The sequence below is a fragment of the Phycodurus eques genome, chromosome 1 (genome assembly GCF_024500275.1).
Source record: "Phycodurus eques isolate BA_2022a chromosome 1, UOR_Pequ_1.1, whole genome shotgun sequence".
In the NCBI taxonomy this organism is placed as follows: domain Eukaryota; kingdom Metazoa; phylum Chordata; class Actinopteri; order Syngnathiformes; family Syngnathidae; genus Phycodurus; species Phycodurus eques.
Window position 1 is genome coordinate 20,309,920 of NC_084525.1, and position 17,500 is coordinate 20,327,419.

At 43.0% G+C, this 17,500-nt stretch overlaps 1 protein-coding gene across 1 annotated transcript in view; it reads left to right on the forward strand.

Moving 5' to 3' along the window:
* tp73 (tumor protein p73) overlaps positions 1-17,500 on the forward strand; it is a 25,148-nt gene that overhangs the window by 373 nt on the left and 7,275 nt on the right. Inside the window, exons 2-5 of the mRNA XM_061682105.1 lie at positions 1,191-1,436; positions 9,169-9,355; positions 9,525-9,640; positions 17,468-17,500. The exon at positions 17,468-17,500 is cut by the window's right edge and continues 77 nt beyond it. Of these exons, the coding sequence (XP_061538089.1) occupies positions 1,191-1,436; positions 9,169-9,355; positions 9,525-9,640; positions 17,468-17,500 (582 nt within the window). The remainder of the gene's footprint in view (positions 1-1,190; positions 1,437-9,168; positions 9,356-9,524; positions 9,641-17,467) is intronic.

Genomic DNA, 17,500 nt, shown 5'->3' on the forward strand with positions numbered 1-17,500 from the left:
TACCACTTTGAGTTTTTTTTTAAATAGACAAATGGATTTGGATGAGAACAAGGTGGACTGATAGACTTTTGTTTTTTGTTAAAATTGACTTAAAATCAATCAATAAATATGGATCATGCAATTAATTAGAAAAGTTGTATGACTGTGTAGCTCTCGAAAAGGGGCCTGATGATGTGTGTTAACTTTGACAAGTGTGTCACCACACACGCGCCTCGGAGCAACAACTCTTCCTTCTCCTCAAACCCAGCAAGGAGGACAAGAGGCGGGTGGCAGCTAATTAGACTGCAGATTACACTGGTGTTTTACAAGTTAACCCACATAGCCCCTAGTGGCTGCTGTGTGAACCATTCTGTAACCACAACTGACACACACACACACAATTCTGTGCTCTTGTATGTATGATAGATTTATTGCCTATATCAGAATCAGCTTTGTTGGCCCAGTATGTTAAAACACACAATAAATTTGTCTCTGGTAATTGGAGTCTCTTTAGTACGACAGCAAAAAAAAAAAAACGCCTCTGAAACCAAATCTACATTTAAGACATGAATACTGATGTCCAAAGATCAGGGAGTCTTTAGGTAATATAAAATGTCCAGGAGAGAGGCAATACTGATCAGTAACAATGTGTAAATTATGAAGATTAAAATCGCTTTAACGATGAATACAGTAATAATCAAACTACAGAGATGTAAGCATTGCCATTATGGAGTCTGAGTCAACTGTTTAAAAAGTTAACAAATGGAATGTATGCTGGTTTTAGTGTGCATGTTCGATAGCGCCTACCAGAGGGCAAGAGCTGGAAAAGGTGGTCGCCTTAGTTCTTGCAGCGTGCAAGCCTTCGAGGCGGCGTACAGATGATGCGTACTGGTATCTTAGTGGTCATTTTTAGTATGAAATATGATCAATATATCACTACCTGGGCACCGACCTCAGCAGTTGCACAATTTATAAAAGAGTAACGTCTTCAAGAAACAAGAAGAGTTCAGTTGCCTCGATTCAACCTTTGTGGATTCCCATGACCGGGATGACTAGGAATCTACATACACAGACATATAGCATAATGTAACCCGAGCTCCCTGTGTGACTCCAAGCTGCTGTCTCTCCAGCATCTTTACCTGTGTCCTGCCTCTGTCTCTCTCCTCCCTCTTCACCTCCCTCATTCTCTCCTCTGCTCTTCTCTCACCCAGTCCCAGTACAATATGCTCAGCAGCAGCATGGAGAGTCTGGGGAGCAGTGCCAGGCCCGCCAGCCCCTACGGCTCCGCGAACGCCTCTTCGGCCGTGCCCACCCCCTCGCCCTACTCCCAGCCCAACTCCACCTTCGAGGGCCTCTCGCCTGCTCCGGCCATCCCCTCCAACACCGACTACCCAGGACCGCACGCCTTCCAGGTGTCCTTCCAGCAGTCTAGCACTGCCAAGTCGGCCACATGGACAGTAAGTACACGCATACTCGATAAGCCTTGGTCTGACCTTTTATTTTTCCGTTCTGCTTTGCCACCATGCAACCACATACGCATGCACGCTAAGAGATCCGTACACAGTTGCAAACAGTTAAGCCAGCACATGTGCAGGCCTGTCCTGTGCAAGGAAAAGTAACGGATCAGCCAATGATTCATCTTGCCTTCTATTCTCTTCTCCTGCAAGTCAAATCAAAAGTGACAAATTGGTTCTCAGAACGTCATATTCCATGAAGAACATGGTTAAAAGTCTTTTTAATGGTACAACTTTTCTTTTTACACATCATTCATCTTCATTGTCATTCATGTTTGTGTTGTTTTACTTAAATTCAATAATTGTGATAACACATTGGGTCTAACCTCTCTCTCTCTTTCTCTCTCTCGCTCTCTCTCTCTATTTCTCTCTCTCTCTCCCTCTCTCTCTCTCTCTCTCTCTCTCTCTCTCTCTCTCTCTCTCTCTCTCTCTCTCTCTCTCTCTATATATATATATATATATATATATATATATATATATATATATATATATACACACACACACACACACACACACACACACACACAGACACACATTTACCAAAGTCAATTGCAGGCTTTGTTTTAGTTTATGACATGGATGTCTTAATGCAGCGGTGTAAAACATCATAGTTATGGTTTCCTTCAGAGGGCCATTATGACTGTGAAAATCAAATAAAAGTATAATCACCTCATCATATTATATTTTCCCTACATTGAATTTTTACTACATTTATTTAATAACAAATTGAATTTGACAGGATAAGTCATGGAAAACAGTAACAAGCAAATATATATTGTAATATCTGAAATAATTAATTGCAACTTTGGTACACATTTTTTGCCCAAATGAAAAGAACATATCCATTTAGCAAGAAACAAGAAGTAGACACATTTTTTTTGCTTTAGTGGGTCACCAAAAAATTATGTGGTGATCTGGCCCCAGGGCCTTGAGTTTGACGCTTGTGTCTTAATGACTCACCACGAACTGCAACAGTGGTACAGTTCTTCTAAAAAGACAAGAATGAAGTAGAAAAAGAAAAGAAGTAAGCACATACTTTGTGTGTAAAACCTGGCTCTTTGTCTCTCTGCTTTGTGTCCCTAAACGGGTAGCGGGGCCCCATTGGTGATGGTGTAAATAGATTTATAGCACCCACTGACATGCACACAGACCCCTGCTCCCATGAACACCCGTGGAAAGGTGTCACCGCTGCCTGTCACACATTTAACCTTGTTGAAAAGAGAAACGGGATACAAACTACACTTCCATCACTATGCATCTGTTTGAATGTGTCTGTTTGAGGGGCTCCTCTGTGACTGTGTTTGCTGGAGGCAACCATGCATGGTGGGCTTCTTCACGCAGCTCTCAGTGATGGAAGAAGATCCCTCTGCCGACCTAAGAGCATGACCTTTAACCTGCTGCTTTTATTCTGCTGTTGCTTTTTTCCTACGGCCTAAAACTACTTAAACCTGTCAGCTCGAGTGCCTTGAGTTTCATTGTAGCCTATCCTGAAAAAAAACCTATTTTCAGTTTTCCTCTAAACTTTATTGCCTGATGCGTCTTTCACAATCGCACTTTGATATACAGCGACATTTATGTTTTTTGGGGGGGGAGAAAATACTAAATATCATGAAAACAAAATGCTAAAACTTATTTTATGAGATGCTTTGTAATCTGTAACTTATCTGAACTTCCTGTCATCTTTGACAGCTCCCAGTAATTAAAATTTTTTTAAGTCCATGAAGTGCAATAATCCTACAAAAAAAAAGGAAAATCCATCTGAATTGTTTCTTTTCTCTATTTCACTGATTGTGCAACAAAATGGTCTCAAATTATCAACTTTGGTTTGCAAATATTGTGTCCTGTGGACATTTTGACCATGTGTGAAGGTAATGATGTAGAGGCAGCAGAATGCAGGTAAATAATGAAGAAACCTGTCATTAGTCAGATGCCACTGTGTCATTAAACATGGGGCGGGGGGCGCTTTAACATAGTTGGCTGTAAAAACCAGTACGATGGGATTGCCACTGACCATATGACCTCTCAAAATAACAATAATGTACTCCTCTCCTCTATTATATAACAACAAGAGGTCAGGAGCTCGGCCTCCTTTTCGACCCTTGGTGCCTGACTCCACATACAGTATCTTGCAAGTAACCAAGCACCACCACATCTGCAAATGATATCGAATTCCTGAAGTTTCCTATCATAATCACTGTCTTTGTGTACAGTATGTGTGTGTGTGTGTGTGTGTGTGTGTGTGTGTGGGTGTGCGTGTGTGTGTGTGGGTGTGTTTTGGGTGGGTTGGGGGCACGGGGGGGCGTTTTGTGATGCGTTGAGAGGTACATGTTCCAGCATGTAGTGCAAAGCGGCCTGTCAGACGTTGCTCTTCCCGGCTATTAGCTTCTCTCCGTTAGGACGCAGGTCCCAACACGCCCCTGCAATGCATCTCCCTCATTTTCCCGGCGTATCATCTGCAATCCAGTCATCAACACTGATGCGCTCATAAACATCTAGAAAAAATAAGATTTTAATCCGTTTGGCTGTTCATCAACAATTGTGTTTGCATAAAACACAAATGAATCTGAAAGTTGCAAATCGTAACTTTTGGGCCCCAGAACTGTTAAATTGTTCAAGAGAAAGGTCAACATTAAGCAGTTTATGGATTTTCTGGGATCATTTTAAATCATTAGTTTTTCTCAATTGCTATAAAAATGTTGTAACCCCCACCCATTTTCTCAATACCTTAAACACAAATCCAAACATTCAAGCTAAATTCACAAAACACCTAAATGTTATTACAAAACCTAACTATTTCCACAAAACAGACCCCGAATCATTCAAAATGAAAAATGTCGTTGAACAGTCATTAAACACAACAGAAAAAAGGAAAAGAATGATCAGATTAGCGGCACGGTGGACAACTGGTTAGAGCGTCTGCCTCACAGTTCTGAGGACCGGGGTTCAAATCCCGGCCCCACCTGTGTGGAGTTTGCATGTTCTCCCCGTGCCTGCGTGGGTTTTCTCCGGGCACTCCGGTTTCCACCCACATCCCAAAAACATGCATGGTAGGTTGATTGAAGACTCTAAATTGCCCGTAGGTGTGAATGTAAGTGCGAATGGTTGTTTGTTTGTATGTATGTGCCCTGCGATTGGCTGGCAACCAGTTCAGGGTAAGAAAATGGATGGATGGATGAATGATCAGATCATAAAGCTGTAGGAATATTCTTTCATTCATTCATTCATCTTCTGTTCCGCTTATCCTCACTAGGGTCGCGGGCGTGCTGGAGACTATCCCAGCTATCTTCGGGCAAGAGACGGGCTACACCCTGAACTGGTCACCAGCCAATCGCAGGGCACATAGAAACAAACAACCATTCACAGTCACACTTACACTCGTTCCTTGACCTTACGCTCTCTCTTTTACTTACGCTCTCTCTCTCTCTCTCTCTCTCTCTCTCTCTCTCTCTCTTTCTCTCTCTGTAACTGTTTTTTACCTTAGTGAAACGTTTACAACCAGTGCTCACTGTACTGACTTATTTTGGTTTCTTCACATCATTAGCCACAGGTGTCATCAATTTTGAGTTGCTGTGTTTAAGTTGGGACACCTGTGCTTTATTTGAGGTTCACTTTTGCCACCTGTGCTTACCATTATCAGAACCAGAATCAGAATCATCTTCATTTGCCAAGTATGTCCAAAAAACAATTTGTCTCCGGTAGTTGGAGCCGCTCTAGTACGACAACAGACAGTCAATTGACAGAGAAAACCTTTGAGACCTAAAGACTTTTAGAAAAACCGCCACTGAGCAATAAAGGGTTGCTAGTTATCTGGTAATGCCGGTACATTTTTATTGATTGTTTTTGACAATTGTGCAAAAGGATGCAGAGTCCTCTAGCACTTAGAGCAGTTTGAATGACTAATATTGCAATAGTCCGGTGCAATGACCATTGTGCAAAGGGCGCCGAGACTTCAAGGAGTGTATGCGGTTTAAAGTGACGAGTAGTGCGATAATCTGGGACAATGTTGATTGTGCAAATGTTGCAGATACTCCTCAATCAGTGTGCAAATGGAGCAGATGCTACTCTGTCATGAGTGGCCAGTATTGGTCAACAAAAGATATGCAAATAGTGCAGCGTGGTGAGACAACTACAGTGAGTGCACGAGTAATATATAATTGGCCCCACAGAAATGTGACAACGAACTCAAGTCAAAAAATTGCCAGCATATTGTAATGGAATTGTAGGTTAGGTGTTTACGAAGTTGATCGCAAGAGGGAAGAAGCTGTTGGAATGTCTACTAGTTCTAGTTTGCATTGATCGGTAGCGCCTACCTGAGGGAAGGAGCTGGAAGAGCTGGTGACCGGGGTGCGGAGGGTCCGAGAGGATTTTGCACGCTCTTGTCTTAGTTCTGGCAGCGTGCAAGTCTTCAAGGGTGGGTAGGGGGGTACCGACAATCCTTTCAGCAGTTTTGATTGTCCGTTGCAGTCGGAGTTTGTCCTTTTTTGTAGCAGCACCAAACCAGACTGTGACGGAAGAACACAGGACTGATTCGATGACCGCTGTGTAAAACTGCCTCAGCAGTTCAAATCCAACACAAATGCCTGAGAGTCCTAAATGCATTTTAGTGGGTGAAAATATATTGGCAAGTCGTGTCTAACTAGGTGAAGTGTTTAAGGTTCAACCAAAAGAGTGATTAAATAAATAAATGGGTTCAGGGCGGCGGCACGGTGAACGACTGGTTAGAGTGTCAGCCTCACAGTTCTGAGGACCAGGGTTCAATCCCCGGCCCCGCCTGTGTGGAGTTTGCATGTTCTCCCCGTGCCTGCGTGTGTTTTGTCCGGGCACTCCGGTTTCCTCCCACATCCCAAAAACATGCATGAATTGGAGACTCTAAATTGCCCGTAGGTGTGAATGTGAGTGCGAATGGTTGTTTGTTTGTATGTGCCCTGCGATTGGCTGGCAACCAGTTCAGGGTGTACCCCGCCTCCTACCCGATGATAGCTGGGATAGGCTCCAGCACGCCCGCGACCCTTGTGAGGAGAAGCGGCTCAGAAAATGGATGGATGGGTTCAGGGCACAGAGGATTTGGTTCAGATAATAGGGTTTTGTGTTTTAGCAATTGAGAAAAACTGTAACAAAATACTTGTTTACATGAGGAAACATATTGGTCTTCACTCAGCAACTATGACTGTAGAAATTTGGGGAATTGGGTGAATTTCTCACTGGGAAAGCTGTTTCTTGTGTTATGGATGGCGATCAGGCAATTCCTTCGTTCCAAAAGCCTGTCAGGACCTGCCTCCAGTGGACCACAGTCTGATGACATACTGTATTGTAAAGATGGTTGGCTTCCAACTGTGAATTCAAAGGAAATTGACAGAAAATTTAATACAAATTTTGAGATAAATTACGAGATTATATTTATACACTACACATTTACACAACTTCTGAAGGTGCATTTTTACAAAACTCTTACTGCATGTTCTGTAGACAAACTCATCTTTTGTCTCAACAGGAGGTGGCTTTTATTAATGCTGCTCTTCACTTTGAACATTGATGCAGGCCATTTCATGTGTTGTCGGTGCTTGTGAACAGTCAGTATTGTGGACAAGTCGAGACATCTCCACTGGCATCTGAATTTTAGAAGATTGAGAGGAAAAAAAGCACAGAACTGTTTCATGCACTGAAAGATGTTCTAGCAAAAGGTATATTCATATGGCCTGTTCATTTATTCACAATAAATTGTGATATCATGTCAACTCTTCAGAAGCAAGAAAATAATGATAATCTCCTTGTTGCTACCACAGCATACAAATAACAATATTTTCATATGGCACATAGCATAATAATAATCCACCCATTATCAATTCCACTTATCCTGTTCTGCGTCACAGGGTGCTGGAGCCGAACCCAGCTGACTTTGGACGAAAGACAGACCACACCATGAACTGGTCACCAGTCAGTTGCAGGGCACATTAAAGAGATGGACAACCATTTTCACTCACATTCACTCCTGTCACCGAGTGGGAGCTGAACCCATGCTTCCTGCACCAATTGCAGACGAATGAACCACTACACCATCAATGACTCTGAAGCCTATCGTAGTTTAAAAAAAAATAAAAAAATTAATAATAATCAGGGGGGGGGGGCCAGTGGACAACTGGTTAGAGCGTCTGCCTCACAGTTCTGAGGACCGGGTTTCAATCCCCGGCCCCGCCTGTGTGGAGTTTGCATGTTCTCCCCGTGCCTGCGTGGGTTTTCTCCAAGCACTCCGGTTTCCTCCCACATCCCAAAAACATGTATGGTAGGTTAATTGACAACTCTAAATTGCCAGTAGGTGTGAATGTGAGTGCGAATGGTTGTTTGTCTGTATGTGCCCTGTGATTGGCTGGCAACCAGTTCAGGGTGTACCCCGCCTCCTGCCCGATGATAGCTGGGATAGGCTCCAGCATGCCCGCGACCCGGGTGAGGAGAAGCGGCTCAGAAAATGGATGGATGGATAATAATCGGCAGCACGGAGAACATGCAAACTCCACAAAGGCAAGTCTGCATTTGAACCCGGGTCCTCAGAACTGTGAGGTGGACTTGCTAACCAGTCGTCCATCCTAGTGCTGCCTCATAATAATCCATCCATTTTCTGTACCTCTTTATCCTCACAAGGGTGGCGTGCTGGAGCCTATCCCAGCTATCTTCGGGCGAGAGACAGGGTACACCGTGAATCGGTCACCAGCCAATAACAGGACACAGAAACAAACAACCATTCGCTCACTCATTCACACCTAAGGGCAATTTAGAGTCTTCAATCAACCTACCATGCATGTTTTGGGGACATGGGAGGAAACCGGAGTGGCTGGAGAAAACCCACGCAGGCACAGGGATAACATGCAAACACCACACAGGCGGGGCTGGGATTTAAACCCCGGTCCTCAGAACTGTTAGGTAGATGTGCTAACCAGTCGCCCACCGTACCGCCCGTCTAATAATAATGATAATAATAATAATAATAATAATAATAATAATAATTTGGGAAGGTGCGGTTGTTAAAACATGTCCGAACAGGCTGGGGGCCTGTTGTGTAGTGCACAGGCATTTTCATTTCCCTTCGTGCTGATGGCTAAGTGTGTGGTTGTGTGTGTGTGTGTGTGTGTGTGTATGTGTGCATGTGTGCGTGCATACATGTTGTGAAAAAAAAGAAAGGTGGGGGCGTCGCTGAGACTGTAGTGTGTGCATTTCTAAGCACTTAGTAAAGGTGTAACAACAAGCAAAATCATAATTTGCAAGAAAGAAACAATTCTTCCCCAGCTGGACGCATCACATCCTAGTTTGTATAATTTGGGGTAAAATACATTTTAGAAGTGATGCACACGCACTGATGAGTTGTGTTGTTTAATCAAAACAATCCGATTTTTAACCAATATTCGAGATTGAGATTGAGTGAAGGCATATTGGGTTTTTTTTATTGTTTTTTTTTTATCCAAGGTGTCATACCTTAGCAAACTTCTATGATTAATATGAATGGATCCCTGTTGCATATTTATTGCCAGTGGCATCATATTTATTGCCAGTGGCATCATCTTTGCATATTGTCACTGAACTATTTGAATCATCTCTACATTATTGCTGCTGCTCATATAGTATGCATGCAACACATATTCTTTTTATTTGCCTCTCCCCATGTGCATGTTTTTTCCTCCCCTAGTACTCCCCCCTGCTGAAGAAGCTCTACTGTCAGATTGCCAAGACGTGTCCCATCCAGATCAAGCTATCCTCATCCCCTCCCCATGGAAGCATTATCCGAGCGATGCCTGTCTACAAGAAGGCCGAGCATGTGACAGAAGTGGTCAAACGTTGCCCCAACCACAAACTCGGCCGAGATTTTAATGATGGTACGGTCACCCAATCTTATTAACTGTACAATGGAATTTGCTGCCTTTAACAAAGTGTGTGCATAGTGATTTCAACATTAGCTGTTATTGACACAATATGCAGTTCAAATACAGGGAACTTAATTCATTCATCACCGTGATATTAACATTTTATTTGCTTTTTATTCAGGCCAAGCAGCCCCAGCCAGCCATCTCATCCGTGTGGAGGGGAACAACCTTTGCCAGTATGTGGATGATCCTGTAACAGCCCGCCAGAGTGTCTTTGTTTCCTATGAGACTCCACAGGTGGGTGCTTCTTCAACAAGCATGTATTTAGGTCCTTTTCATATAGTTCGATTAATATCGGTAAAGACTCTTGTTATTTTTTTTTCTAATTTAGATATTATTTTATGCCACCTTGATTTTATATGGGTAAATATATCCCATGCTGAAACAGGCATGCCTGCAGTCCTATTTTCAAAAAGTTATTGATAATTTTAGAAATCTTAGCGACCAACTGTGTTAACTGACAATGGTTTTCTGAAGTGTAACTGAGCCCACGTGGCAAAATCCTTTACATAATGATGCCGGTTTTTAATGCAGTGCTGCCTGAGGGATCGAAGGTCACGGGCATTCAATGTTCGGCCTTGTCGCTTAAGTGCAGAGATTTCTCCCGATTCTCTGAATCTTTTGACGATATTATGGACCATAGATGTTGAAATCCCTAAATTCCTTGCAATTGTACGTTGAGAAACGTTCTTAAACTTGGACTATTTGCAAAAGCAGTTTTTCACAGAGATGAACAACTGAGCCTTTCAGTGATGCTCCTTTTATACTTAATCATGACACTCACCTGTCTCCAATTAACTATTCACCTGTGGAATGTTCCAAACAGGTGTGTTTTCAGCATTCCTCAACTTTCCCAATCTTTTATTCCCCTTGCCCCAGCTTTTTGCAGACATCAAATTCAAAATGAAAGAATATTTGCAACAACAAAAACAATAACCTTCACCAGTTTGAACATTAAATCGTTTGTCTTTGTAGTATATTCAAAGGAATATACTGAAGGTTAAAAATTATTTGAAAATAATTTTATTCTGTTTTACACAATGTCCCAACTTCACTGGAATTGGGGTTTGTAAATTTTAGGCAATAATAGTAAAGACAAACAAGAGATAAATACACAAATTTTAAGGCAGGCTAATGCAAATGTATTTTTGAACAACAAGATTTCCTAAACTTGCATGGGAAAAAAAATCACACTTAATTATGAAGAACAACTTTATTTGATAATAAAAGAAAATTATCAGTAAACTTAAAGGCTGAACTTTACCTATTGGTGTTAAAACTTTATAGTACTACACTTTTAAAAAACAGACAAAGCAATTGTGTAATTTAGCTATGTAAACTAGAAATAGGAGTAAATTGATTAAAGAACAATCATCCTTGAAAATGCATGAAGTTCTCCATCAATTTTATCCTGACTTAAATTCTGTCGTAGCTTTGTTAATTGAACCCATTGACAGAGCAAGTGGTGGTAGCCCACTGAAATACACTTTTTGGATAATGGTAAAGATAAAAGTGCATAACGGTTAAGACTTTGCAACCATGTCAGTTGCACAAACTGCAATTTGTTGCCCTTCAAACTCTGCGGATAAAATTGCCTAAATGATCTTTACTACACATCAAACTCATTACACTCTTGTCTTTATACAGTGGAACCTCAATAAAACGGACCCCGATATAAGGGATATCGGATAAAACGGACCATCGGGACTGAACAGTGTGAAAATAGTTTCCATTTGTCATTGAAAATGCCATTGACAAAGTTCCAGAATTGGCCACTGTTGTTTACTGGAGGTCACTAATGCAGCCCTATGCGGGGCACAAGCCAGTGCAAACTGTGGGCCGGTCCCAAGCGCGGATAAATGCAGAGGGTTGCGTCAGGAAGGGCATCCGGCTTAAAACTTTGCCAAACAAAGATGAGCGTTCATCCAAAGAATTCCATACCGGATCGGTCGTGGCCAGGGTTAACAACGGAGGGAAAGATGGTGGTAGACTTTGCAAAAAGGATGCAAATGGCTGTAGTGAACACTTTTTTCCAAAAGAGGCAGGAGCATAGAGTGACCTACAAGAGCGGAGGTAGAAGCACGCAGGTGGATTACATCTTGTGCAGACGATGTAATCTGAAGGAGGTTGCCAACTGTAAGGTAGTGGTAGGGGAGAGTGTGGCTAGACAGCATAGGATGGTGGTGTGTAAGATGACCCTGGTGGTGGGGAGGAAGATTAGGAAGACAAAGGCAGAGCAGAGAACCATGTGGTGGAAGCTGAGACAGGACGAGTGTTGTGCAGCTTTTCGGGAAGAGGTGAGACAGGCTCTCGGTGGACGGGAGGAGCTTCCAGAAGACTGGACCACTGCAGCCAAGGTGATCAGAGAGGCAGGGAGGAGAGTACTTGGTGTATCTTCTGGCAGGAAAGGAGAGAAGGAGACTTGGTGGTGGAACCTCACAGTACAGGAAATCATACAAAGAAAAAGGTTAGCTGGGAAGAAGTGGGACACTGAGAGGACCGAGGAGAGGCGAAAGGAATACATTGAGATGCGACACAGGGCAAAGGTAGAGGTGGCAAAGGCCAAATAGAGTCATATGATGACATGTATGGCAGGTTGGACACTAAAGAAGGAGAAAATGATCTATACAGGCTGGCCAGATAGAGGGATAGAGATGGGAAGGATGTGCAGCAGGTTAGGGTGGATAGATAGATAGATAGATAGATAGATAGATAGATAGATAGATAGATAGATAGATAGATAGATAGATAGATAGATAGATAGATAGATAGATAGATAGATAGATAGATAGATAGATAGATAGATAGATAGATAGATAGATAGATGGATGGATGGATGGATGGATGGATGGATGGATGGATGGATGGATGGATGGATGGATGGATGGATGGATGGATGGATGGATAGATAGATAGATAGATAGATAGATAGATAGATAGATAGATAGATAGATAGATAGATAGATAGATAGATAGATAGATAGATAGATAGATAGATAGATAGATAGATAGATAGATAGATAGATAGATAGATAGATGGAAATATGTTGACTGGTGCCAGCAGTGTGCTAGCTAAATGGAAAGAATACTTCGAGGAATTGATGAATGAAGAAAATGAGAGAGAAGGGAAAGTGGAAGAGGCAAGTGTGGTGGACCAGGAAGTGGCAATGATTAGTAAAGGGGAAGTTAGAAAGACATTAAAGAGGATCAAAAATGGAAAGGCAGTTGGTCCTGATGACATTCCTGTGGACGTATGGAAGCATCTAGGCTGTGGAATTTTTGACCAGCTTGTTCAATAGAATTCTAGGTGCCTGAGGAATGGAGGAAAAGTGTGCTGGTGCCCATTTTTAAGAACAAGGGTGATGTGCAGAGCTGTGGGAACTATAGAAGAATAAAGTTGATGAGCCACACAATTAAGTTATGGGAAAGAGTAGTAGAGGCTAGACTCAGGACAGAAGTGAGTATTTGCGAGCAACAGTATGGTTTCATGCCTAGAAAGAGTACCGCGGGTGCATTATTTGCCTTGAGGATGCTGATGGAAGGTCAGAAGGAGCTACATTGTGTCTTTGTAGATCTAGATAAAGCCTATGACAGAGTACCTAGAGAGGAACTGTGGTACTGCATGCAGAAGTCTAGAGTGGCAGAGAAGTATGTTAGAATAATACAGGACATGTACGAGGGCAGCAGAACAGTGAGGTGTGCTGTAGGTGTGACAGACGAATTTAAGGTGGACGTGGGATTGCATCAGGGATCAGCCCTGAGCCCCTTCCTGTTTGCAGTGGTGATGGCTAGGCTGACAGATGAGGTTAGACTGGAATCCCCATAGACCATGATGTTTGCAGGTGACATTGTGATCTGCAGTGAAAGCAGGGAGCAGGTGGAGGAACAGTTAGAAAGATGGAGGCATGCACTGGAAAGCAGAGGAATGAAGATTAGCTGAAGTAAGACAGAATACATGTGCATGAATGAGAGGGGTGGAGGGGGAAGAATGAGGCTACAGGGAGAAGAGATAGCAAGGGTGGAGGACTTTAAATACTTGAGGTCAACCGTCTGGAGCAATGGTGAGTGTGGTGAGGAAGTGAAGAAATGGGTCCAAGCAGGTTGGAACAGGTGGAGGAAGGTATCAAGTGTGTTATGTGGCAGAAGAGTCTCTGCTAGGATGAAGGGCAAAGTTTATAAAACAGTGGTGAGCCCAGCCATGATGTACAGATTAGAGACAGTGGCACTGAAGAGACAACAGGAAGGAGAGCTGGATGTGGCGGAAATGAAGATGTTGAGGTTCGCTCTCGGAGTGACCAGCTTGGATAAAATTAGAAATGAGCTCATCAGAGGGACAGCCAAGGTTTGATGGTTTGGAGACAAAGTTAGAGAGAGCAGACTTCGATGGTTTGAACACATCCAGAGGAGAAATAGTGAGTATATTGGTAGACGGATGATGAGGATGGAGCTGCCAGGCAAGAGAGCTAGAGGAAGATCAAAGAGAAGGTTGATGGATGTCGTGAGGGAAGACATGAGGGCAGTTGGTGTTCGAGAGGAGGATGGAGGAGATAGGCTTACATGGAAAAGGATGACGCGCTGTGGCGACCCCTAAAGGGACAAGCCGAAAGGAAAAGAAGAAGTTTCCTGGAAGTCACTCATGGTGTAGTGGTACACTCGCCTGACTTTGGTACGGGCAGTGTGGGTTCAGTTCCCACTCAGTGACGGGTGTGAATGTGAGTGCGAATGGTTGTCCGTCTCTATATGTGCCCTGTGACTGACTGGAGACCAGTTCAGGGTGTAGTACGTCTGTCGCTCGAAGTCAGCTGGGATAGGCTCCAGCGCCCCACAACTCCTAACTAGGATAAGCGGTGTTGAAAATGGATGGATGGATGGATGTTTACTGGCGTTGTGGCACAATGCAGGCAGAAAATGGGACTGACGTATTTCCTCGTCACAGATACACATTACTAGATCCAGTTCCAAATAAAGTGCCTCCCATGCCTAAGTGGTGGCCATGTTGAATATGGGGCATTGATATGGCGGCTATGTAAAGATGGTTCCATTTAATGTCTATTGTACATAGAGCGCTCCACAGAGAGAGAGCGGGGAGTCTGGAATGTGCTATTTGAGGTACAGTAACAGTTTTTCTTTTTTTTTCTTTTTCTTTTTTTGGTCAAACCGTTCGCCTTGACAACGGATTTGGAACTAGAATGCACACTAATTCCTCACGTCTCAAGAAAGCGACTCGCCTATGACGAGTACTGTATGTCAACAATGTCACCATGACCAAACACAGTAGCGTGGTAAGTTTGGATAAAATGTGAAACTTTCACACATTTTCAAGCTTTTTTATATTTATTTGAAATAACTTTGTCCTGTACTCTGCATTTTACGCCACGAAAGAAAACTACAAAATAATATTTTTTTACTTCACAGTAATACGGGTGCATTTGGCCCCCAAAAAAAAAAAAAAAGTGTTTCAATGTAACAATCGGCTATAGCGGAACACCCCGCCACTATTACGCTCCTTAGATGTTTTGCTAAATCCCATCGTTTATGCAGTCCTTCACATTACAAAAACAAAGGCGGCTTCTACTGTGGACGGAACACGTCCTTGACGTCACATGCATGCGTGCATCTGCGAGGCGAAGTGTTTACGGCTATAAATGTGGCTCCTTGTGGAGGGCTTGCCATGGCACATTTGTGGCAGTTAGAAGGATTTTATGCAACCAACATTTTCTTATATTTATCAGTTCTAAGGTACCTTCTTTTCACCACTGATTGTTTTCTACTGTTTCGTTTTGTGGCATGTCTGTTTTGTCGAACAATTACGACGTTTGTTGCCTTTTGATGATGTCTGCCCTGTGAGCGTCCACACTGCACTCGCGTTGGATACATATCCGATTCATAACCATATATGAAAGAAGTCCTTGTTGGATATGAAGCAATCGGAATTGTACCGTTAACACTGACATGAAAAAATCAGATACATGTCACATTCGGCAAAATAATCGGAAATGATCTGCAGTATGAAAGTCGCCTAAGTCCATTCTATTGAGGTTCCACTGTACATTCATAATAATGGCAAAAACATACAACTGTTCTGACTTTCACAAATCCATATATACCTCAGAAATAACAACATCTGTTTTGCTGTCTGCTATTGTGTGAATGCAAAATGGTTGGCACAATCTGGCATTCAGCTCACAGATCCCTCTGGTGTATTGCAACAACATAACAAGGCCCCTTCCAGTGGCATTAACGTTAAAGACAACTTGAGTGACAGAAGAACTAAAGAACCAAAGGAAAAGGAACCCTGAAGACATTAAGATGCATCAGTGTTAGTTTTCATGAAAAGACATATTGAGCAATATGAGACCAATCCTATACATCCATCCATCCATCCATTTTCTGAGCCGCTTCTCCTCACTAGGGTCACGGGCGTGCTGGAGCCTATCCCAGCTATCATCGGGCAGGAGGCAGACTACACCCTGAACTGGTTGACAGCCAATCGCAGGGCACATACAAACGAACAACCATTCGCGCTCACATTCACACCTAAGGGCAATTTAGAGTCTCCAATTAATGCATGTTTTTGGGATGTGGGAGGAAACCGGAGTGCCCGGAGAAAACCCACGCAGGCACGGGTAGAACATGCAAACTCCACACAGGCGGGGCTGGGGATTGAACCCCGGTCCTCAGAACTGTGAGGTTGACGATCTAACCAGTCGCCCACCGTGCCGCCCAATCCTATACAGTATATCCAAAAATGTTATTAGCATTTTCATTAAACATGTTGCAAACCATGAAATGTAATTCGGGATACATAATGGCTGAGACATTTTGGCATTAAAAGAGTGGAAAATATCACTTGAGAATTTTTTTTTCTTCAAAACAGTTATTACCTTTTGAATGAAAACAACTACCCAATAATTCAAACATTCGTGTCAGTAAAATGCATTGATTTTCAAAATGAAATTCAGAGGGGTACGTCTTTACCGTTATTGATTAAATTAGATGATTTCATCATTCACTTACACATAATGTATCATGAATAAAGTGTTTTTAGCCTCTGCAGAAGTCATTTGAGGATGCTATGCTAATTGATTGATGTTGAAGATTATCTTATTTAAACATCTTATAATGTAAAACGGCGGCACGGTGGACAACTGGTTAGCACATCTGCCTCATAGTTCTGAGGACCGGGACTTAAATCCCGGCCCGCGTGTGTGGAGTTTGCATGTTCTCCCCGTGCCTGCTTGGGTTTTCTCCGGGCACTCCGGTTTCCTCCCACATCCCAAAAACATGAATGAATTGGAGACTCTAAATTGCCCTTAGGTGTGAATGTGAGTGCGAATGGTTGTTTGTTTGTACGTGTCCTGCTATTGGCTGGCGACCAGTTCAGGGTGTACCATGCCTCTCTCCTGAAGATAGCTGGGATAGGCTCCAGCACGCCCGTGACCCTCATGGGGAGAAGCGGCTCAGAAAATGGATGGATGGATAATGTAAAACATCTCCCTACATCATCCCATATGTTCGTGTACAATCCAACCTCAGGATAAGTCACATTTGGGTAAATTGGGGTTCGATTGCTGAGGTCCACACGCCACACAAAGAATTAATCCAGATGTCTTCTTGAGAGTGATACCATGAAACCAAAACCAACTTCCCTGAAATAGAATTGCTCTCACGGTAGATTTATCACAATCTGGGGTTAAATGGGAATTTCATCCATCCATCCATTTTCTGAGCCGCTTCTCCTCGCTAGGGTCGCGGGCGTGCTGGAGCCTATCCCAGCTATCATTGGGCAGGAGGCGGGGTACACCCTGAACTGGTTGCCAGCCAATCGCAGGGCACATACAAACAAACAACCATTCACACTCACATTCACACTTATGGGCAATTTAGAGTGGTCAATTAACCTACCATGCATGTTTTTGGGATGTGGGAGGAAACCGGCGTGCCCAGAGAAAACTAAATGGGAATTTGACTTTGTCAAATAAATTGCTTGTGGATATGGAATTCTAATGCCACCAGATATCAATGGTGTGCACAACAGTTTGATTTTTTTATGGCATGTTGCAGGTAGGGACAGAGTTTACCACCATCTTGTACAAC